At 38.5% G+C, this 24,838-nt stretch overlaps 1 protein-coding gene across 2 annotated transcripts in view; it reads right to left on the minus strand.

The window, feature by feature from the left end:
- Nucleotides 1-752: 752 nt before the first annotated feature.
- Nucleotides 753-24,838, minus strand: part of LOC124272474 — a 66,192-nt gene continuing 42,106 nt past the window's right edge. For both annotated transcript variants that reach the window (XM_046707654.1, XM_046707653.1), the window contains exons 2-5: nt 13,086-13,202; nt 9,482-9,776; nt 2,985-3,044; nt 753-2,157 (exon numbers count right to left, since the gene is read on the minus strand). In XM_046707654.1, the coding sequence (XP_046563610.1) occupies nt 2,986-3,044; nt 9,482-9,776; nt 13,086-13,175 (444 nt within the window). In that variant the 5' untranslated portion in view covers nt 13,176-13,202 and the 3' untranslated portion in view covers nt 753-2,157; nt 2,985. The remainder of the gene's footprint in view (nt 2,158-2,984; nt 3,045-9,481; nt 9,777-13,085; nt 13,203-24,838) is intronic.

Raw genomic sequence — 24,838 nt, forward strand, 5'->3', positions numbered from 1 at the left:
TGGTACTACTCCATTACAGCATATCTACAGGGCGTCGACGTTGATTTTATGGAAGCTATGCATTTCGTTACTTACAACTGTGTTGCTATGGGCACCTGATAGTTTAACAGTCATGGTGTGGTGTTCACATTCAAAACCCATTTGTGTAAACAGCATGCTCAATGCATTCACGCAAACATCCAAGTTGTGGGCCGTGAATAAACATGCACGTGCAAACTGTGAACCACAACGTCGAGGAATTGATTCATAAATATTTGTTTCAATATACATTATATGATTTCAAAATTACAAAACTGATGAAACCCCGTGTACTCTTTTCAGAAATAATATCTTTTTTTGTCAGAGAAAAAATACATGCGACAAAACCTTAGTTATAAAAAATCGAAAATCTTTGCTGAACGTCATCCATCGTGCGTTACCGAATATACCGAGAGAGAGAGAGAGAGAGAGAGAGAGAGAGAGTGAGAGAGAGAGAGAGAGAGATTATGACATGTTAAATCTTTGCTGAACGTCATCCATCGTGCGTTACCGAATATACAGAGAGAGAGAGAGAGAGAGAGAGAGAGAGAGAGAGAGAGAGAGAGAGAGAGAGAGAGAGAGAGAGAGAGAGATTATGACATGTTAAATCTCTAGTCGGTCGAATTTATTGTATTTTTATTTTCTTATATGCATGTTTGCACTAAGTAACCTGGTCTTCGCGATGTCATTAATCAAGTCATGCCACAATTTGAAAAATAAAAACCCATAGAAAGTTCATCAAGCCATGCTTTATTCTGTGAATTCAAATCATTGTCGGACAACTTTGAGTCTTAGAACCAGACCGGAACATATTCTAATTATGCCTCAAAGACTTCCATGTTTCATCCGTAGGAAATACCGACACTATGAGGAGTACTTGAATTTAAAATCAATCCAGGTGTATCAAGATATATTTTTTCTGAAATAAACAGGCGTAATGTTCTAAAGCCGGAAGGTGCATTAATGAATTGGTTAAATACCATCAAATAATCTATTAAAGAATGAGTAGCTGTGCATGATATTTAGAATAATTTAAAATGCTTCTAATACATCATGGCAATGTGCAAATCCTTGCTACTAATGATGCAAATCTTCACAAAAGCCGTACTGGTTGCGAATAGTAGCATACAAAAGGAGGCAACACGTTTAAAACTCTGAACTTTGGATGAAACTGAAGGACAGAAGCCTTTGTTAAGAACATACCATTTACTTTAATCAACTGTAACAACTTCGTAACATCTCTTAAATATACTTCACTTGAAGTACTTGAAAGTACAGCGCAGTCCAAATTACGTCTCTGTGCTGAAAATAGTATAGTTAGGGAAGGCCAACGAAGGCTTCTTGCTTGAGATTCGAAATTATGATAATAGGGAGAAGAGGACCAGTTGTATCTGAAAGCAAATCCACCTTTTCCATAATTACAAGAAATCTCGGCTGACGGCAGAGTCCATTGAACTATTCTGATAATAACGAAAGAATGTTGAACGATTTTCCAACAGTGATGATACCTGTTAGGAATGACATCATCAACGGTCATAAACGCAGGTGAAATCGTTAATAAAACATGTATTGTTATATTCGTGGTTTGTATATGAGAAAAACCTACCTCAACACAGAAACGTAATGTATCTCAGTACTTCATGTTTATGCCAGTGACCCCTCACTTATTCTATAAAGTACATATTGTTCATCCTTTGTTTATCATGGCATGCATTGATCCACCTAGTTACAGCTTCCTTTCACATATTCGAATACCAACCCTTGATTGAATTCTTGATGAGAGGAATGTCAATATAACTTTTCTATACCTGTAACATATTTTATCAAGAAATACTTTATTCAGGAAGCCAAAGTCCATAGATACCCAAAGGCTAACAATAAACAACTACGTTCATGTAGCAACGACGAATGGCGTGAGAACAGACTTCTTCTACTTGTAACCGTTAACGGTGTCGTGTCTACAACAATGGTGTGCCGTGTCGCCGCGTCGTCGCAGTGTGGAGACATGGCTGTCGTATAAAGATGCAGTGTTCTCAAGCAGATACGTGGGTGCATAGAGTACCTTACAATAACATAATGACTTCAAGGTTGTTTCCTTCAAACCCATTCCAGTAGGTTCCAACCATTCGTGGTCTGCCCCTGAAGCATAAACAGATCATGATTAACACAGTTCTAATAATCTGCCTACTTGACACCATATACCTTCTACATTGTATAAATGTTATCATACCAGGCAGTGTTTAGTCATCGTTGGATTTTATGCTGTTTTGAAATGCATTCCTGTTACATCCCGACGTGTGAGCATGATAGAGGAAAGGCCCAAGTGATGCAGTCACTATGGTTAAACCCATTACATGCACAAATCTGGAAACATCGTGGCGGTCCGAGATTCGAACCCACGATCGTAGGATTTTGACAAACCTCTATACAGTGCTGTGGTGATCTACCTTCAGATCTATAGTCTGTTTATGTATTGCATTGTATTATTGGTGAGAATATTTTAAATTTACAAACTTTTTTTATATCTAAATCTGTGATCTTCTAGTGTTTTCATTGTCCTTCGGTGACAGGTATTTATAATTCAATTCCGTATTTAGCATGTATTTGGAACTTGTTTTTGTCACGATATGGCTGACATATTGCCAATGTGACTTTATTAACTCACTCACTGTACAGAGTTACATCTTCTAACGAACAGGCTGTTTATAACACATATCAATACACATATAACAGCACGAACATGTACATTGACAAGCCAGGTAATAAACAGGTAGAATCAGATTCGAACCCATATTTTAGTATTCTGGCACACTATTGTACAGAGAACTGAAACTTACGGTGCCTAATAATACAACTCGCCCTTCCATGACGTCACTTTCATTTCCCACACATATCATATTCTTTGACACATATGACCTACACTGACAGCATGGTCGATTACACAAGCAAGATGGTCGATTAGTTACCTTAACCTCGGGATCCATGGAAGCCAAAGTGAGGCTTTCGTTTCTCCTTGGCAAACAACCCTGAAATACAATGCCGTAAATATACTAATAACAATATACCTGTGCATGTTTATATGAAAAGGAATGATTTTCATTTTGGAAAAGTACATACATGTAATCACCATCATGCATTTGGTTTTATACGAAAAATGAGGTTTCATTGATATTTAAAGGAAGTAAGCATTTTGGTTCTTTTTCTAATAAACTTCAATGATGATAACGGTAAAACCAACATGACTTATCAATATCCGTCACTGCATGTTACAATATACTACTGACACAGAAACTTTACTTTCGGGCTATCAACCTCGAATCAACCCATTCGAATCAGTCTAAAGAAAAACGGAATCAAAGTCAAATTTTATAATGTGCTATGGTGTGTTATTATGTTTCGTCAGTTTACGAACATATTGTGTAAGCGAGTGAGTGGAGCTTTATGTCGCCTTTAAAAGAATGCAAGGAATATGTTCACAGGATATTTTTTATGCATACCTTCCACCTTGACAAATAGAACTGTATTACAACTAGTAATATAAGTTATTCTTAATGAAACAAAGTTACATTCAGCGTTGGGAGTTAACCCTTGCTTTAACTCCAAATGCTCTTGATGTAAAATTGCTTGAATTGACGATAATATTGTGTCTACAGGGTTATCAATATGAAACAATACTTTTCGGACAGTCAAGATCCATCGGTTGTTACTTTTGTTTAATGTGTGAATGTTGAATCATTTCTCGATTCTCGGCCAAATGGTTGTTATAAGCACATTTCATATGAGGCGTTATAGCTCCTGGTCCGTTTCCTAGCTAACTGATTGTAGTACAAAAGTGTATCTTGCCATATTTTGCAATGTAAACTCATTTTCGCTATGATCCTAATACCACAAATGACGGACGAAGGCCTCCGATGATTGGCTGATATGTAGATATTGTCCAGTTGTATCAAATGTGTAAAAGTGTTTGGAACACAGACCACAATACCACAGTTTCAACGAGAATTAGTTATCATGTACTTTCACGGACTTCACAAAAGTTGCAACTGCGATATTTATCCGATTTCGTTCAAATTTGATTCCACATATGTTTCAGATGTCATTACAAGATTAGGTTTGAGCACTTAATGGTTACAATTTATACATTTATTTGGTACAAGCATTCACTGGCGGTGCCCATCATGTAAATAATGGATATGTTATCGGGGATGGCTTTTATGTGCAGGTTCTAACAGAATACTGGTTTCTGATGTTATTCTATTGTTTTTTAATCCAAACAGAAAAAACACATGCATTTGTACAGATTTTCAAGGTTATGAGCTGATAAAGCAAAAAAGTTGATCTGAGCTTTGTGTCAACTTGTGAGCTTTCTCTGTCAACATAATGCCTCCTCCTGCATCCATATATTTATCACCCCATAACCTTAAAATCATTCACGTTAATTTTTAAGTAGTACACATGACGTCACAAAGAAATAGCAACCGATCAGATTGTGTGTGGCATTATTTTACTCTTGGATAAGACTTATTTCAGGAATTAATGAAAGTACAAAATAATAGTTTTTCGTTACTAGAACCTCGGCATATAGCTGGAATATTGCTGAGTACGGTGTAACACTAAATTCACTCACTCACTCAATATACTCATCCAGGAACGACCATGGTAATACGCAGATTGACACAGATCAGATGTTGACATGGGACCTTAAAACAATTCCCTGTATACTATATATCTATGGGATAAGAATGACAGGAATGCGAATTCACCAATTTTTCTTGTAGTTGCAAAAGACTCGCACTTTTTTGTTTGGCACATCCTGTAGTAATGAAAATTGAAAACAGAATAGTACGTATGTACATACATACATACATACATACATGCATACATACATACATACATACATACATACATACATACATACATACATACTCAAATTCTTTCATTAAACTGGTAACCTTTACATTTTGTACGTAACGCATTGAAAATGTTCCAAGCCCTGAAATCCACATCCACAAATTATTATCAAAAGGCAATAGGCTCCTAAGTAAATTAAAGATGATCGATTTTAGTATAATAAATGCCTTGTTTAAGGCCCAGTTTGTTTTAGATGGGAAATTCATCATCATACATAATCTACTGAAATGGAATGATGGGCTGTAAATGATGTAATAACCTACAACGTTGAATAAAGCAATATGGGTATAAAACTCAAACCTGGAAGTCATATTAAGTTGAATACTGCAACAACGCTATTGGTTTCATTTTCCTACCTTTTTTGTGCTTTTACATGAACTGACGATTCAATCCTGGCACCCACATAGTTATGTAGGTAGCCAAATATGTTCGCTCTTTATGGCAGGATTGTCCTTGTAATTGAGCAGTTTATAACATGAACGTCGCTATAACAATATCACGTATGTTCTGGGATGCAAATTGCGAGCAAATACAAACCTCCAACGTCAGAGATTAATCAGTCATCGATTATCACACCCTCGTACAACTGAAGACTGTATTCAAAGAGTGTGTGCAAATGTATTTAGTCTATACAACCACTAACACGTCTATTAGGTACCTGATATTATTTCTGCCGGTACATTAATAGTAGGCACTCCCAACATTCCCTAATCTAATAATACCACTGACTTGTGGTGTACGACTGTAGTGACATCAACACTGAAGGCTTAACAAATCAGTTCAAATTAGTGCATTTCAACATTCTTGCATTGACTCGTGTTTGAAAGCAAAATGATGCAATATGTAGATAATCAATTATGTAATGCAATAATCTATTTGGATTGGGTAATATAAAAATACAGAATGAAATCGTATCATACACAGATCGGCATTTCTCTCCTGAAAAATTATGCATCTCATTAAACTTCGCAAGACCTCGTTACTTTGATAAAATAAGTGTTACCTCGTTCTTTGATTCTGAAAAGGGATGAGTACGAGATTTTAATGCGTTGATATTTATCATGATGTGTCGCAACAAGTGTATTTATGTAAAATGTGCAAGATAAACCCCCATATCCCGTTAATTTGGAGTTACTCATGTACAAGATGAGTTTTGACAAAATAGTACAAAATAGAGCTGTGCATAAATGCCACTGTAGCTTGGGGATATCAACTTAGGAATATATGCCTCGAGAGTTATGAAAATCCGGTCCTAGCATTCATGACAATGTGCATACAAATTGTACACTGGGCAATAAACGATTATCATACGTTTGAAAGGTGTATGATTATAAACAGAGTTTGATTCATATGGGAAACACACGCAAAATCCAGCCATTGCATACCTTTTCTATTCCGTTTATGTGTTTTCATAATGATGTATAATGGCTTTTGGTCCCGTGTTGGGCACACTGCCTGTATCGCACATGGGCAATGTGCTGCGCCATCTTACCTTGTTTCATAAAGAGCACAAGGGTTCCGTAGAACAATCTTTAATAGGTTCATTTTTTATATCGACCAATCAGAGGACACGTACATTTAATTTGTATAGTTTTAAAAATACACCCATAAAAAAAGACTGAAAGAAACCTGTTAACTGTTGGTTATGATCACTGACAGAAAACTTGTAAACAGGTACCAGGTGGTTTGTTGCTGAGAAGTATTCGGATTATGAAAGGTGCAATCAACATGCCCCAAATTGAAGCAATAACAGTGAAGAATTTACAAACAGCAAAGGATAGTTACTCTATATGCCCGAGTTTGTTTTATAAGAATCATTTACAACAAAGGAGATATGTACAATATTAAGTATTAATGTAGAAAAATAGTATTTTTACATTAAGGGTTGCGGGCGTACTCTTAATGGAACGATTTTTACATAAAGAGTGAACGCGTAACCATTAATGTAAAAGAAATTACAGTAAGAGTATATTTTACATTAAGGGTTGTAACAAAGCCTCATCAAAGACACGACCAAAAACAAAAACTATAATTGGCAAATTACATGACATTAAACGAATCTAGCAAACCTTAAAACAAAGAAATAAAATCGATCGTCTTTTTTCGAGTAGCATATTCTAATCGACGTTGTTTTCATGCTTACAATTTCCTTTAATCTTCTGTCAACATCGCGATCGAAGGCCAATTTCTAAACCGTGACATTTTTAAATTGTTATATTTTTTTTATCAGAGGCACAAACTTGTCTCCGTTCAGAAACTTAAGACGATCTGGAGTCGTTGCCATGGCAGGGCATTAATACGTTTAGGTTTTGAGTTATCTCTCGGTAGAATCATCTAACAACCTTATATTAAACGTTATCCCCAGGAAAATCGCGTTTAATGCTGTACTGAGTAAATTTTGCTGTTTGTGAGGGAATTATAGCTCCGGTTTGTTAAATATGCGCAAATTAAGTAATAAAATTTGCCTTGAAATCGTGTCAACATGTGCAAATGTACATAAAACAAGTTTGCTGATCCTTACAATTGATCGCTTGAATATTTGATTGGACGTTGATTCAACCTGTGGTGATTTTAGTTCTACAGTCAATACGATTTCGATTTGCAACATCCAGCCAAACACGTTATATGCATTATTTCGCTTTGGTGCTGCATTCACAACTAAGGCGAGATCATGTGATCACTAATTCGTAATGTCAAGGTCCGCATGTTTCGAGTTAACAGTGTGCCCGTTATTATACTGCAGAGAATTATTTAATCCTGTTAAATGCATGATGGACAATTGTGTTTTGTTGGGGTTTTTCTGGTTTGATTGTGTTTTATATTTTAGTCAGGAATCAAGCATCATCCCCGAGGGCTGTTAAAATGTCCTCAGTTTGAGTGAATATTGTTTTACGTTTGTATGAATATTCCAGCGATTTCGCTGCGGGGGACATCATCCACTAAATCCTTTTTCAAAATCAAACTTGGGCCAGTGAATCCATGGCCGGTGGACAAATATTCTTGGTCACTCTCTCAACATTACCACGCCGTTGGGGTTCCCTTTACAGTCCATTGCGAGTCTCCAAGCTTGACCAACACATTCTACTGTTGGTTGAGATCTGATCTTGATTAACTTTTAGACTTAGATTTTCTCTTTAGTATCGAACCATTCGACGAAACAAAATCGATCCTTTGAAATAATAAGTTGCTTCTTCTGATCTACTCATAAAGCGGGGGGCGGTGGGGTAGCCTAGTGGTTAAAGCGTTGGCTCATCACGCCGAAGACCCGGGTTCGAATCCCCACATGGGTACAATGTGTGAGGCCCATTTCTGGGTGTCCCCGCCGTGATATTGCTGGCATATTGCTAAAAACATAGCGGCGTAAAACCAAACTCAGCGTTCAGCGTTAACGAACACGCATACCTAGTCTCCATTTGCAGGATTAAGATTTGTTCGATGTTTGGTCATTATACCGAGTTAACGGGAACTGTAACGGGTCTTGTGGTATTAATCAAACCCTAACTAACACCGTTATCAAGCTTATATAACGGTGTTAGTACCTACACCGAAACGTCGCACCCATTGCAATAAAGAAGTTGACTATCCATAGAACTGGTTTTCCTTCATCTATACAACTTCTAAAATGCCTCTCAAAGAAGGAATGGCTAAAGAAAATCATGTCAAAGAACATTTGTCTTTTTCTTTTCAAATAAAGTGTCCATGTTACCACTTGACCTGCAAAATGTTCACCTGGACTGGCTTAGCCATTTATGAATATCTCACGTTTGCAGTTAAGTGAAAAATAAAACTGAAAAACAAACCAGCATCCTCCTTAAAATCTCTTTCATTATGTAGCAATCACAGCACACGGCGAATGGTGCTTAAGATACACTACAACACCGTCAAGTGAGCTACCATAACATATCGAAAGCCTTGAAGATAGTTGATGACTTGTCAATCTTGTCTTCCTTTTTGAGGTACATAAGAAACATCTCTGTCATTATCGTCGAATCTTTAACTAATGACTAAAGATTACAACCAAAACTATAAATAAGTGCAGTATATCATTTCGGGAATTAGGTTGTGACGCATTAATTATAAGTCTGTAACAACCGATTGACAAAATTCATTTAGTTGACACAACACTATGTAATTGCTTTGGCGTAGACAAATAGCCAGAAGTTGTCCTATAAATGAGAAATGTCTTGCGTTCGCATTACAAAGCAGGAGCAATTACGCACACAAAAGAAAACAAGCAACCTTAAAGTGGGTTGACTACAAAAGTGGGAAGACATTTGGTCATCTAAAGGGAAATTAATTTTCAAATGAATGTCTTGAACACAAGCTTAAGGATTCCACTTTCTCAATAACGGCTTTAACAATGCTTTCTTTATCCCATACATCAAATAAGCTCAAGGCAACAAAACAATACTCTAAGACCAGTAGTTGTCAGTACAGTTTGCCCTTGAGAATTGCTATCATCAATCAAGATCTTTCTTATTTCCGAATTTACTCCTGAATTTCAAGGCTGGCTGACTAAAGAACACTGACAAGGAAGTTTTAGGGACATTACCTTCGTCTCGGTTCTCAAGGAGCATCCGGAGACGAGCGCTGTTGCTCATCGGTTGTCGTACTGGGAATAGTTCCTCGGACAAGGAATTTACTGACGTCTTTCCTCGTCGACCTCTACTCCCCACGAACCCAAAGTGCCTGGCACGTTTCTTTAGTTCATTATCATTCGTGCTCAAGGGTAACCGGTATCCTAGCACAGAGTCCATAAAGGCAACAGGATCCTCCTGAGGGTTATGGACTTGGGAAGGACTGGAGGTTACACTGCTGCCTTCTGTATAGTTCTTCGAATCTTCGTGCTGAAAATGTCATGAAGTATATGTCATGATAAGCTATTCGTGTCTGTTTTAAGTTGCATATGTGATGTGAACAATGGATTCATTTATGCAGCCAAAATATCACAATTTTAAAGACAAGCTAAATTTTTAATTATCTCTCGAAAACGTTTTGAATTTGTAGTTTGTTAGATGTTTAACGCCGTACTCAGCAATATTCCAGCTATATGGCGACGGTCTGTAAATAATCGAGTCTGGACCAGACAATCCAGTAATTAACACCGTGAGCATCGACCTATACATGGGATACGATGACATGTGTCTAACTAAGTAAGCGAGCCTGACCACTCGATCCCGTTAATCACCTCAGCATGGGTTGCTGAAGACCAATTCTGATCGTCAGGGTTGAATTGTAGGAATGAATTAATGATAACATTCAGATTAATTGTATCAGGATCTACACTTGTGGCATTAAGTTTATAAAATATATAACATCTTATTCACAAGTAGATTTCTACTACTCTTAGAGTCGTCGTATCACCAATTCTTGACGTCAACCATTGATGACGTAAATAAACGATTTTATTCGATCTTATATAATTAGTGTTAACCTCCCGTCGGCTTGTCAAGTACCAATAATGAGTCAGCCACTCTAATACACGAAATCATTGAAAATATCGACAGGTAAAACATACTCCCACCTTTCCCCAAAGACTGATAATAATGCTGAATTCCTCTGAAGCAATTAATGCCGAAATGCTCTCGCTTAAAGGCTACTTCGAAGCAATTGCAGATAAAACATTTAATACTTTCCTGATTTCCTTATTACTTGTTATTGATAGAGCAATGAACCGGTCATAGGCAACCACCTACGTATCTTTGGCTGAGTGTAATAAAGGTTAACGCGATAAATTGCTTTGAAAGCAATGGTAACGTGTGGTCCTTCATTACAGTGCCATTGTATTAAGGCTTTGAAAGACATGCTTGCAACGACAAACGTTTAATATATTGCCAACTGGGCGGCCTTAAGGTCACACTAACTTAATGCTTGCGTGTTGTTTGTCTGAATATTTTTTTCAACAAATAAGATCAATAATGTTTTGTAGCGTCATTTCTTTGAACGATCTGCAGATAACATGCTGTTTCATCTAACTTCGCGTATGCTTTTGTTCCCATGTATATAGCTCGCTATCGCTCGTCAATACCTATGACCAGCCCCTGATACAGGCAACTAAGACAGTCAGGACAATCAAAACCCGACTTTTAACTAACCAAAATGAGTCTTGTATTATAAAGAGCATTTGGGGCGTCCGATGTCTATCTTTGACACTGTGTTGGAAAACGAACAAATTTAATTTATGTTCCCCAGTGTTTAAAAAGCAGGAGAATATCTGCACTTGTATACCGAAGACGTGATTCAAATTAAACAAGACTTTTATCGTTAACTTTTCAGTTTCCACGAAATCAGTAAATCCGCACTCGTGTCACCGGGTTGACTGGTCCACTTTAACTGGATTGTCTGGTCGAATAATGTTACCATATTCGCACACATCTGGTGTTAATTTCAGTGATCCACTTATATAATTTACTTGTATACGTGCGCCCGGTATGAAATTTGTTTCAGTAAACAATCGAGACTGTTCAATTCTCTCTTTGATGTTTTCATATACATTATATTGTGTCTGTCAGCTTATTCTAGCCGATAAAACACCTTGCAATATTACTGACTGGGCTTAAACCATCATTTACTTACCTACTTATTAAGCGTAGTAGTGAAGATGACAGGCGCGCATACAACCGGTAAGCAAGGACATGATTATGACTCTACATCTGTTGTTTTCATTGACGATACCATTTTGAATTTCTGCTCATTTCTTTCATCAGTACATTTGAAAAGTACTTTAAAAAGTTAGAGTACGTGCTTTCGTCGTGTTTAGCAGTATTCCAAAAATACCACGATCGAGGATACCAGTTTACACATTGTATCAACGGGGGCAATCGAACCCAGAGAAGAATGAAGCGTTAACCAGTTATAAATATGTATCCTCGCATACTTATAAACCACCTGGCAAAAGAACGAACACAGGTGGAAATTGGATGGTAATAAACTTATTTGTGTGAAGTTTAAAAAAATTAGATCACTTATAAATAGTCTAAATCATTTTGGGGTGCAGATCAATCGATCGGCTTCGAAATCAGTTTTAAACTTTCAGATGAAGAAGAATCAAGCTGACCTTTGTTTTGTGTCAGTCTGCACTGGTAAGATTATTTTTATCACACCAGGTCATAACATTTCTAAAGTGGTGGTAAAAACCGAGACAAGACACAATTATTATTTGACGTCGGATTGACAAAAAAGGGCGGTTGTAAACACAGAAAATAAATAAGCATAACCTTTTACTGATATTCTTTTTACGATATTAACATATTGAATGACTTACAAATAAAATTTATATACATGTATTATATATATTTCCTGAAGGCTATGATATGCTCTCTATCTGACACTGAATATGACCACCACGTGTGTTCTTTACATTGCTGACACTGACTCAACTCAGTCGACAAAAACATTTCCATAATGATAAATATCTGTCCATTTACGAATTCGATTATGTTATTATTGCATGTCCAATTATCTTTATAACATCTCTATACATCTGCACGGAATGACGTGTAGCATATGACTTCACAATATGTTTTTATGAGACCATAGAACATCACATGTGTTTATTATGTATAAATGACAATATGATATTTATGTAATTATTTGTTTATAATGCGTGTATGCATGACAAGCGTATGGCAAAAGAGTTTATGTATTGCTAGATCACAAACAAACACTTATTTGTTTTAACGAATTGTGTGAATGGCGGATGAAATAGCCAGACGCGATTTTCCCTTGGTGTCGTTTCTTTATTTTGTAATCCATTCATCTCATTTGCAACATTGTTTTGGGCCTTTTAAGGAGACCAGTAAAGATACGGGTCAGAACCATGCTTGTCGTAAGAGGCAACAATCGGGATCGGATGGTCAGGCTCGCTGACTTGGTTGACACATCATATCCCAATTGCGTAGATTGATGCTCATGTTGTTGATCACTGGATTGTCTGGTCCAGATTATTATTTTCAGACCGCCACCATATAACTGGAATATTGCTAAGTGCGGCGTTAAACATCAAACCAAGCAATTTAAGCCCAGTGGGAACCGCTTCCATAGAAACGTTGAAGCAACTGACATTCAATACCGTTTCTCACAATTACAGGCATGGTCCTTGACATCTAATGAAACGTCATTTCATTCGGTACCAATTCTTTGAAAAATAATCTCACCTTGTCAGGTTCATCGTTTGTTTCTTTCCCAGCCCGTGTGCCCACAACCCCGAACACAAGCACAACACACAGAGTCCACACTTTCCACATGTCCACGTAGGGTTGGCCCTCGGCAACCTGAAGATAAATACAAATGAGTGAGTGAATAGTTTTTTCTAACGTTGATTTGAACAGTTGTTCAGTTATATCCTTCTTGTATTCTGAATGTGGAAAGTGCCTGAAGTGCGTCCTTAGACGTTACCACCTTGGTTCAACCCAGGAGCACGGGCATGTTACTAACAAACCTAGACACAAAATGAGGAAAATCTGGGAGATTCGAACCCAAAGGCATGGGCTCCTGCTACGCCAAAGGGACGCAACTGTGTATAGTGAATCCATGCGCCTCAGAAGAGGTAGCTGCAATCCCGCAGATAAACGTTAATTGTGCTACGTGAGACAGTATGGACATAAATTAGGGCAATCAGCAAGAACACAGAGCTAGCTACTTTCTACTGAAAGATGTCGTACCAGTGATAGATAGCGTAAGTGTGATTTTCAATTTTGAATTTGACGCTCAAAAATAATATGCAGGTCAACTACATTGGTATTAATTAACAGAAGTACATACACAATGGTGCAGTCTGCGATGCCCCTTCCAGCCAATCACATCCGTCTATATTTGTTTTCGTTCAGATAGATACCATCGACCAATATAGGATGTTGAAAGGTCTCTTAAAAGGTCAACTAGAATCAGCTCACATTGTGATGGCAAAAGTGCACTCAACTTGTCTATGTGTGGCCTTGGATGGTACAGGTACCTGAATGTGGAGAGTCCATAACGTCATATCAAGTTTAATTGTTAGTTAAATAGGTCAATAGGTCAATAACATAATCAGTCATTTTCCCCATTACACAACATGTGTACGGTCTGCTTTCGTTATGACAACGTCAATTTAAGTAGTATAAACAGTAATAAATCATTAAACGTAGGTTCAGTTAGAAACATACTTATGTGTCCTTGAATTGCTTGCACTAAGCGGTAGATGTTTGGGGGGAGTAGAACTTCCGGCGCGAAAACGTTTTGTCGCTTACAAGCATAGCACTATTGTCAGTCTTTGAATAGTGACAGTATAGTGTGTGTTTGAGCATTTTGGTCTTTTATCGACCTTCTACATTTTCTAATCTAAAAACTTTAGCTTGAAAAGTGTTTTACATCTTTTATTTTCATACACTATTTTCTGATGTGAATTTAAACGATATTCAAGGTTGACCAAACCGTCTATAGTTTGTTGTTTCGGGAATGAATTAACGATGCTTCGTACCTGAATTCAGTTTGCTGGTAATGTGTATCTGGTGTCAACGAGTCGGTGAATTATATAGATGCCTTTTTCAGCGTTATTTTTACTTCCATCGGAAGAAAAGTATTATTTCAAGCTGTATTTCCTAATCTCGGGCTGTGAACAGCTGTATGTGTTATAAGCTAAATAATGTTGCTGAAACTGAGGTCAGATTTGAATAATACACCATGTACACTGAAAATACCATATCAGTTTCAGCTGTCGGCTAAATTAGTCGAAGAGGTCATTGGTCACGTGACACAGATTAAAAGTGGACTTTTGCTTGATGAACTCTTCAATATTTTTTTATCTATTAAATATGAATCAAACTTGATGCTTAGTTATTTAAAGCTCAAGGTTTATTACATCCAAATCTGCCTGTATTAATTTTAATAAGTACTTGACAATAACAAAGGCAATCAATGACTATTTTTAAATATAATGTCAAGTAAGAAGCTATCAATCAAACATTTTGACATTTTGTAGAATAATAACATATATTAATCTTCTTCTTAAGACGTTAAATCGGTTAGTAGGAAGTAGGTTAGGTCAGTGGTACAATGCATAGGCTAAATATTAATCTTAGACTGGTATTTGGAGAATTTGAGAATAGCGGCTTCGGCCTCCAGGACAGGAGATGCGTATCATTTTCGCGAACACCTGATATCATTAGGTAACCCTTTAACACGTGAAGATCCGGGTTAGAATTGGTCTTCAGTAATCCAGTAATCGTAAGAAGCGACTAACGGGATCGGGTGGTCAGGCTCGCTGACTTGGTTGACACATGTCATCGCATCCCAGTTGCTTAGATCGATGCGCATGCTGTTGATCACTGGATTGTCTGGTCCAGACTAGATTATTTACAGACCACCGCCATATATCTCAGTGTGGCATAAACGTACAAACCAATCAAGTAGCCCGTTAATAAATGTTTACCATTTTTGCCTTGTGATGGAACAATCTGTTTCAGCGGATAATGGAGACTAATTATTTTTGGCGTTGACGTTTTATATATATTTGACAATTATCCATGTATTGTAACTGAATTCAATGAGTACATATTGTATATATAAACAGAGATAATTAACTCTACCTGTATCCCGAAGATCAAAGAATATATGGTAATGACTAATACTCTCCTATTGTCAATATATGAATAGAAATAGATATTGGTTTTGTTAACATTTCTATATAATTAATATCATGGTGGAACAAAAGCTATATTGGCCAGTTGGAATGTATTTGTAAGATTACCATGTGCGTGACTGAGTTATGGATTGTCCTTTAGAATTATAGATGAATTTAAATGTTTTGTTCGCTGTCTAACGGCGTACTCGACAATAATCCAGTCATGTAACTCGGATGATGTATATAATCGAGTCTGGACCAAATGGTTTAGTTATTGGCATTCTCACAAGTACAATATCTTTCTAACACCGCTCCCATGTGCCAGCTGATAGATACAACATGTTCATGTCTCAAAACATAATAATCTATCCCTGGTGCCCTCGAAATGAGTGCCTTCGATGATAATGCTGGTGAATGTTCGTGAATGCCAGTGAATTTCACTGTTGTTCCTACGTCACAAAACCTGGAGGAAATTCTACAAAGTGATCGTAGCTCCGATAGTAGTGCTTCTGTAGCTTTGAGTAACGGGTCCCTGGCCTTTCTTTGTCGTATTGTAACAAGGCAGCCCTTCTCTATGTTGCTTATGGAAGACCACTCCGTTAACTTGTAGTCACAATGTACGAGCTGCTAACAGAATTAAACATGTGGTCTGTCTTACCTAATGTAATTTTACAAAACGAGTAGACCCGTGAAATTCTCGCTTAGAATGTGTCTTCAGTAACCTATGCTTGTCGTAAGAGGCGATTAACTGGATCGATTGGTTAGGCCGACTGACTTGGTTAACACATGTTATCGTTTCCCAATTGCTCATACTGTTAACCACCTGATTGTGTGGTCCTGATTCGATTTTTTAGAGACCGCTGCCATATGGCTTGCGAGTGACTAAGACCCGAGTTCGATTCCCCACATGAGTACAATGTGTGAAGCCCATTTCTGGTGTCCCCTGCAGTCATATTGCTGGAATAAAACGTAAAACTAAGCTCACTCATTCACTGGAGAACACAATTGATCATTGTGTCTGTTGAGTGCCGTGCACTACTGGGAAGATCATGTTCTACTCGTAATACAAATGTAATGTTAAGGCGATAGAATCCCCGCCCCCAGGATGAACATAAGATTGCTGTACTGCTCAAAACACATCTGGGATGAGATGGGTGGATGCGTCCGACAGGACCAGAATCAGCTGGAAACACTTTCAAGTGGTCCGAAACGAACCTGATGTCCTTACCGATACACGCATCATCGGTAGTTATATAAGATATCATAACTGTACAAACCGTATAGGATAAAACTACTTTCAGGAAAATGACCTGAACATATTTGTAATGACCAGTAACCCATATGCACTCTGGCTGATAGGACTGGTATGAGGGGGAATAAAAGTATAGTTAATCTCCAATTAATTATGGCTATGGTTAGTTCCAATATTGCAACAGAAAATAAGTAGCCAATCAAACATTATTTCAACATGAAAATAGGATTACTGAAGACTCTAGATAAAGTATTCCAGCCATTTATAAACGCGGTTAAGCTATAAGCTACTTTTTATCACAGACAGTTCATTGTAACGGCTATGATTATTTTACTCATGATTCGCCACACAATATTTTAACGGACGTATTTTCACCTTCAGTCACGTCGAGACGCGAGACTTCATCGCCCCTTCCTAGGGTACTTCATATCATCGTTAACTGCGAGGGTGGCCAAAAGGTTCTGAGCCTCTATGTGAAGGAGGAACATGGCACACTCTTGACTGTTTACATGTGTTGCATATAGTTATACTGTAAATATGTAAATAAAAATATACCTGTGCCACACTATAAATTTCACCACAAAGTGTCTGACTACAGGATTATCAGTTGGACTAGTCCATTATCGTAATGGGTAACAGCCTTTGTTTTTGTGTTCACTCAACCATATAAAATTGTGTATTGGACTGTCTGACAACTGGGGTGTCTGACAGCCGTGGGGACACCATACTCTTCATGCTTATTGCTGAATTCCAGCCAAATATTCTCCCTCAGCCAGGCAGCATATGTTTGTGGGCATTACAGTAACCAGGTATCTGGTGATGTATATTTCGTGAATTTAAGATCAAAATGAAAATTTATGACAGGACCAGTGCAAACACCAACCACAACCAATTAAACCAGACAGTTAAAGTCAATCGCTACAATGGTGACGTGATACTTGGTCATGAATACAGAGGACAATACACTCCACTGCAATTTCTTGCTTATTGAAATCACACCTAAAGGTGATATAATAGGCCTACGCCTAACTCATGTTACCTTATGACGGTATAAATAGTATATGTAACAGTGCGTGAGTGAGTTTAGTTTTACACCGCACTCAGCGATATTCCAGCTATATGGCGGTGGTCTGTAAATAATCGAGTCTGGTCCAGACAATACAGTGATCAACAACATGAGCATCGATCTACGCAATTGGAATGCGATGACATGTGTCAACCCAGTCAGCGATCCTGACCACCTGATCCCGTTAGTCGCCTCTTACGACAAGCATGGGTTACTGAAGATCAATTCTAACCCGGATCTTCACGGGTCGATAGTAATAAATGTCATTGTAGCAAATAGGTTCATTTTGGACCTGCATTTTTCAATTAAACGTTTTGGAGACATTTTTCATCTTACCCTTAATAAGTTGAACATACGTGTGAAACACTGCTAATAGATATGATCAGTGACATAAATAGAATATATACTGGCAACTTCTCAAAGGTATACAGAATGTGTGTACTGTATACAGAAGCTGATTATAAATTTTGTAAAACCGTCATCGGTCAACTGTTTAGGGTCTTTATCTCGTTCGTAATGAGTTCAGAATTTAGACAGGTGGTGTTTTTTCCAGTGTTAAATCTGCGTAATGACAAAAATGGTCGTGGGAAGCAGATTTTGTTCACGACAGTTTAAATCACAGATGTCTTGCTTAATCCAAAACGATACTGATAAAAGAGAGTGGCCCGGATATATTGTGTTTGGGAGATGATCTGAAATCGATGAAGTAATGTCAGGACAGTAACACATTCAAACCGGAGTTCATTTTCAGGGATAATTTACTCTCAAGCTTTTCAAAGCTTCACACAATCAGAAACAACGTGGGGACACGTAAGCACATGAAAATGTTAAAGTCTGGCAAGGTTGGTGTCAGAATAAGCATTACTTACGTGTTATACGTAAGTAGATGACCTTTTCGTCAAGGACTTATGGTTATGTGCAGCCCAGTAGACTCGGCTGAATGAGATCAGGGTTGATGTATGTATCAGTGCATGTTACAAATATTGATTCCTGCTAAATAAGTGTTATTTGAGTTATGGATGAGGGTATTGTATGATGCATACACAAGTTTGCTCTTATTGCATTAGTGATGCAGAAAAGGGTTTTGTCACCAAATTCCTGATTCGGGATGCTGATTGCTGGGCGTTCCATTTATCCCATTTTGTATCTATAGCAGTTTTAGACTTGTCACGTATTGCTGAATTCGAACAAAAAACATCATTTGAAAACTGTTCAAAATCAGTAGTTTTAGAGCGGTGATAGTTGTCGCATCCTAGTCTTCATTTCTATCTTTGATCATGTTATTTAAGTGGCAATATTATTGTTGCCCGTGTGTAAGTCAGCTGAATATTTTCCGAAATTCAAAATAAAATTTAAAATTCGTAAATACTAAAAAACGTAAGCTCGAAAGCATAAATAAACGTGAGATCGTGTTCGAAATATGCCATACAACATCAATTATAAAAACAAGTATTTACCCAAATTCAAATTCTGTTGAACAATGTTTGCGTTATTTAAACAAATGAATGTGAAAGATTTCAATAATTCCCATTTAAAATTCATAAGCAGTTTTAAAGGGAGCGAGATTGATCACGTGATGAACCTTCTTCTCACACCAATTTGCAGCACAGCCACATTTATCAACACAAGTCTGTCGCGATCGTGACAATATGTTTGTCGAGAACGCAGCACTCATCATTTTCCAGTTATATAACGGTCTTATGTAAATAATCGAGTCTGGACCAAACAGTCCAGTGATCAACATCATGAGCATCGATCTACGCAATTGGGACACGATGACATATATCAACCAAGTCAGCCAGCCTGACCACCCGATCCCGTTAGCCGCTTCTTGCATGGGCTGCTGAAGACGGATCTTCATGAGTCCACAGCGGTAAGAGTGTTCGTATCTCCTGTCATTGTAGTTAAAAGTATTTGTCCGTGTTCAGCACTTTGTATATTTTAGTTGTCTTTGTCTTTGTGTTTTGAAAATCGATCAACATGTATGTATATGTCCAGCGGTTTGTTTGACACTGTGACAATGTTCGTTAAGGAACATACTGCTTGTTGATACAAACCAAGTGTAAGTTAGACATCAAACACGTTGTGCATACATGCGCTGGTTAGGAACGCATCTATAGAATACAGACACAAGTGCACAGCATGACTGAATGTCAATTGTTCATACACCATGTGTCTAGGCTACAACATGATGTGTTTAATGACGTGTACATATGTATTTATTATTATGACATGCTATTACTCTTAGATGTATATTTTGGGTGGTAAGGTAGCCTAGTGATTAAAGAGTTAGCTCATAACGCCGAAGGCCCGGGTTCGATTCCCCACATTTTTACAATGTATGAAGTTTATTTCTGATCCCCCGCCGTGTTATTGCTGGAATATTGCTTAAAGCGGACTAAAACCATACTCACTCACTCTTAGATGTATCCATATGTATCATATTTACCTTATACTTTTATATATTTTTAAACAGGACATTTGGTGAAAGGAATTTCAAGGCATAGTAAATTCATTTCTTTGACAATATGTATTCATTTACGTAATTGGCATATGAATATCTTTTAAATATCTATCTCAATATTCATAAATAATATAATCAGTCACTTCACAGAACTTGTACATATACTCTGCAAAGGTGATAGTAGATATTCCAATGCTCTTACTTTTATCCCCTGTCATCGTAAACCCCTTTACTGTAACCTTTTACCAGCGAGTGCCCATTGCGTTACAGCGTAACAAACAACAGGTATGAACAAGGAGCTCGAGTGCGAACGATTTTGTTTAATACGTGGAACTAAATTCATCATGAGGAGGACGAAAACTTCGATAACCAGATAAACACAATATTATTCGTCGACAATAATATGGCTAATCAATATAACTTTTACCGTAAACGAATGTTTCTGTGATAATGTTTCTTAAATTAGAGTTGATACGTGTGATCGTTGTATTCGACACGCAAAGGATTTCCTGCGATCAGTGTACAATCCAGAACACATAAGGTAGAAATACCCGAGTCTTAGCCTTATCGAGTCACTCTGAAGTAAGATCACTCAATGCCCAAATGTAGCATTACAAGAAAAATATTCTAATAAATAGGAGAGTTTACGTTTCATTAACCAAACATGTTTTTGAGAGATGTTATTTATGGAATATCGATGTCGAGATTCTAAGAGCCAGGCGTAGTGATGAAGGTATCGCAGTTTTATTTAGTGTCGCAGACACAAATTAGACGCACTTCCGCCTGTACATGCATGATATTGGGAAATAAAGCAGGCTGTCGATGGAATGTTTGTCTTTTACTTGAGGCGGTTTTAGCTGAACTGCGATCGTTGACAAAGATTCGCGTCACGGTGTTAGGTGCAAGTATTCCCGGAGCTTTTTATCAATTCTAATAACGGGGAAATTTCGATTCCTTATCATACCGCATTGATAGAACATATGCGTTCGCCTTGACAAGGGGCTGCGGAGTAGCCTAGAGGTTAAAGCGCTCGCTCGTCATGCCAAAAACCCTGGTTGTATTTCCTTATCATACCGCATTAAGAGAACATATGCGTTCGTCTTTACAAGGGGCTGCGGGGTAGCCTAGTGGTTAAAGCGCTCGCTCGTCATGCCAAAAACCCTGGTTGTATTTCCTTATCATACCGCATTAAGAGAATATATGCGTTCGTCTTGACAAGGGGTTGTGGGTAGCCCAGTGGTTTAAGCGTTCGCTCGTCACGCCAAAAAACCCGGGTTGTATTTCCTTATCATACCACATTAATAGAACAAATGTGTTCGTCTTGACAAGGGGCTGCGGGGTAGCCTAGTCGCTCGCTCGTCACGCCAAAAACCAGAGTTGTATTTCCTTATCAAACCATATTCATAGAACATATGTGTTCTATGAATATGGTCTTGACAAGGTGTTGTGGGTAGCCCAGTGGTTTAAGCGCTCGCTCGTCACGTCAAAAAACCCGGGTTGTATTTCCTTATCATACCACATTAATAGAACAAATGTGTTCGTCTTGACAAGGGGCTGCGGGGTAGCCTAGTCGCTCGCTCGTCACGCCAAAAACCCGGGGTGTATTTCCTTATCAAACCATATTCATAGAACAAATGTGTTCCATGAATATGGTCTTGACAAGGGGCTGTGGGTAGCCCAGTGGTTAAAGCGTTCGCTCGTCACACCGAAGATCCGGGTTCGATTTCCCATATTGGTGCAATGTGTGAAGACCATTTCTGGCGAACCCCACCGTGATATTGCTGGAATATTGCTAAAGGCGGCGTAAAACTGAACTCACTCGTCTTGACAATAGTAGGTTGAACAGGGGACTGCTGTAGTTTCAGCAGTCCCCATATGAACTGATAACAAATAATTTCACACGTTATTTAGCAAAATATTTCCCACATACATTTAAAAGATGTAACACTTCACTGGTATGTACAGCTGATCTTGCCAATCTCTCATTCTATCCTGCTCCCTTATTTCACTACGTTTGCGAGTGATTTGACATTTCGTTGCCAGCACGTATTTGCTTACAGTGAATTACAAAAGGTGATAGAGGACTCATATTATACGTTGTACATAATACTATGAAGAACTTTGTCCGTGTTTCGTGCAACTAATCAGAGTTGGAATCACATTTTAGTGTTTATAATTATACTTTGATGAAATAGCGCTGACAAACTAAATACTATATCTTCTTTGATGGGCATTTTAGAAGTTGAGTTGAGAGTGATATCAGGGTCTGCTCTGTGATATCAGGTATCACTCTTGCCCCTGCTGATAAAAGTAGAGCCACCGTCATAATGGACACATCCCACTTCCACACCGTCACTGACAACATCCTGAGTGACAACAGCACCTACCAGCAACTAAAGAAGGACCCCACCGCCCGACTGCAGAGAGAACACCGTCTTCTAGATAAAAATGAGATAGGACCCACACTCCACAAGAAACTCTTCGTCCAGCACCCGCAGCCGCCCTATGCACGAGCCACCAAAAAGGGCCACAAAGACCCCATCAAAGCACGCCTCCTTGTCTGCTCCAGGAACACAGTCCACTATAACACTGCCCAGCACCTGTCCCGACTCCTCGCCCCACTAGGGAAGACAGCCAAATCTTTCATCGCAGACTCCAGCGAATTCTGCAAGAAGATTAGCAACATCCAGGAACCCGGCAAGCTGCTTAGCTATGACGTGGTTGATTTATTCACTTACGTCCCCCGTGAAGAAGCTCTTACCATCATCAAATCCAGAGTTGAAGAAGTGCACTCCACTCTTGACACCCACCTTTCCCCTGACAGCATATTAGAACTCATTAACGCCTGTATCAACTCAACCTACTTCACCTGGAAAGACAACATATTTCAACAGACCCATGGGCTTCCCATGAGTTCCCCACTCATCACCGAGATCTACATGACCCACCTAGAAGAAACAGCCCTCCAGACATCCCCAATCCAACCCACCTGCTGGTTCCGGAAAGTTGATGACACCTTCGTCACACACACACACACACACACACACACACACCCCATACCCCCCATCCGACGACCCAAACGTCCTTCTCCAACACCTCAACGCCCAACATCCCCGTATGCAGTTCACCATGGAATCAGAAGCTGACAACAAACTCCCCTTCCTAGATGTCCTGGTCCAGAGAGAAGGAAACAGACTCAACACCAGCGTGTACCGCAAGCCAACCCACACCGACCAGTATATCCATTCCTCCTCCTGTCATCCTATTCAGGTCAAGAGAGGTGTCATCGCGACCCTAACCCGACGAGCCAAGAATATCTGTTCAACACCTCAATCTCTTAGTGCCGAGCTGGACCACCTCAGATATGTTTTCACTAAATACAATGAATACCCTGCCCCCTTTGTCAACCAGACCATCAACAACACCCTCGACCCAACAACCAAACCGCCCCGACAACAAACAGCCCCCTTCACCATCAGTCTCCCATACATAGGATCAACTAGCCATCACATCCGACGACTCTTGAAGCAGCAAGCTGACATAGACGTCACCTTCCAAAGAGGCAACAGCATCCAGAACCTCTTGCAGGCCACAGGAAGACCTAGGTCGTCCCAGAAGCAAGACCCCTCAGGTGTGGTTTACCACATATAATGTGACTGCGGTGACTCCTATGTTGGAGAAACATCAAGGCCACTCACCCTCAGGATCAAGGAACACCAGGCTTCAGTTAGGAAAAATGATTCTAAATCAGCCATTGCCGACCACATCAAAGCCCATCCTAACCACACCATCAAATGGGACAAGACCAAAACCATAGTAAAGAACCAGTCAGACTACAAAATTCGTAAACTTTTGGAAGCAGTACACATCAAGAAGATAGGACCCGCCCTCAACAGAGATGAAGGATACTACATTCCCAATGCCTACCATCACTTGATAAAGTAATCAACAATATTTCTTGTGTACATTACCTGTTTCATTCCAACTATGTACATCAACCCCATCCATTGTATAAACATCCACCTGGCTTCCTATCAGTTGTATAAGCTCTAATTCAGTCCTTGTATGTCACCCTACTGGCTTCCTATCAAATTCACTCAATCTCTCATACAAACGTTGTACATCAACCTCATCTATTGTATAAACAACTCATTCCCTATCTACTGTAACAACAACTCCTGTATATATTCTCTCAATTTGTTACTCATGTATCACTTGCTTGACAACGACATTAGAACCTATGTCGAAACGTCGCCTCCACAGAATAAAAGAAGTTGTATATCCATAATAATTGTCATTATTCTTAGATATCGTGATGTGAATTAAAGATATCTCCAATAGATATTATGTATTGAGAAAATACTGGTATTCATGTCTTAAATTGAATTTAAGATATATTGAATTAAATTAGAGATATGTTGAAATGAATTAAAGATATCTGGAATAAAAAAATATTTTGACCGTTCTTTCCTGTTACTTGTTTTATAGATATCAAAAGTTGATTTAAAAATATCTTCAAAATTATTA

The sequence above is a fragment of the Haliotis rubra genome, unplaced genomic scaffold (assembly GCF_003918875.1).
Source record: "Haliotis rubra isolate DU_JTF1 unplaced genomic scaffold, ASM391887v1 Scf17, whole genome shotgun sequence".
NCBI classification, from domain to species: domain Eukaryota; kingdom Metazoa; phylum Mollusca; class Gastropoda; order Lepetellida; family Haliotidae; genus Haliotis; species Haliotis rubra.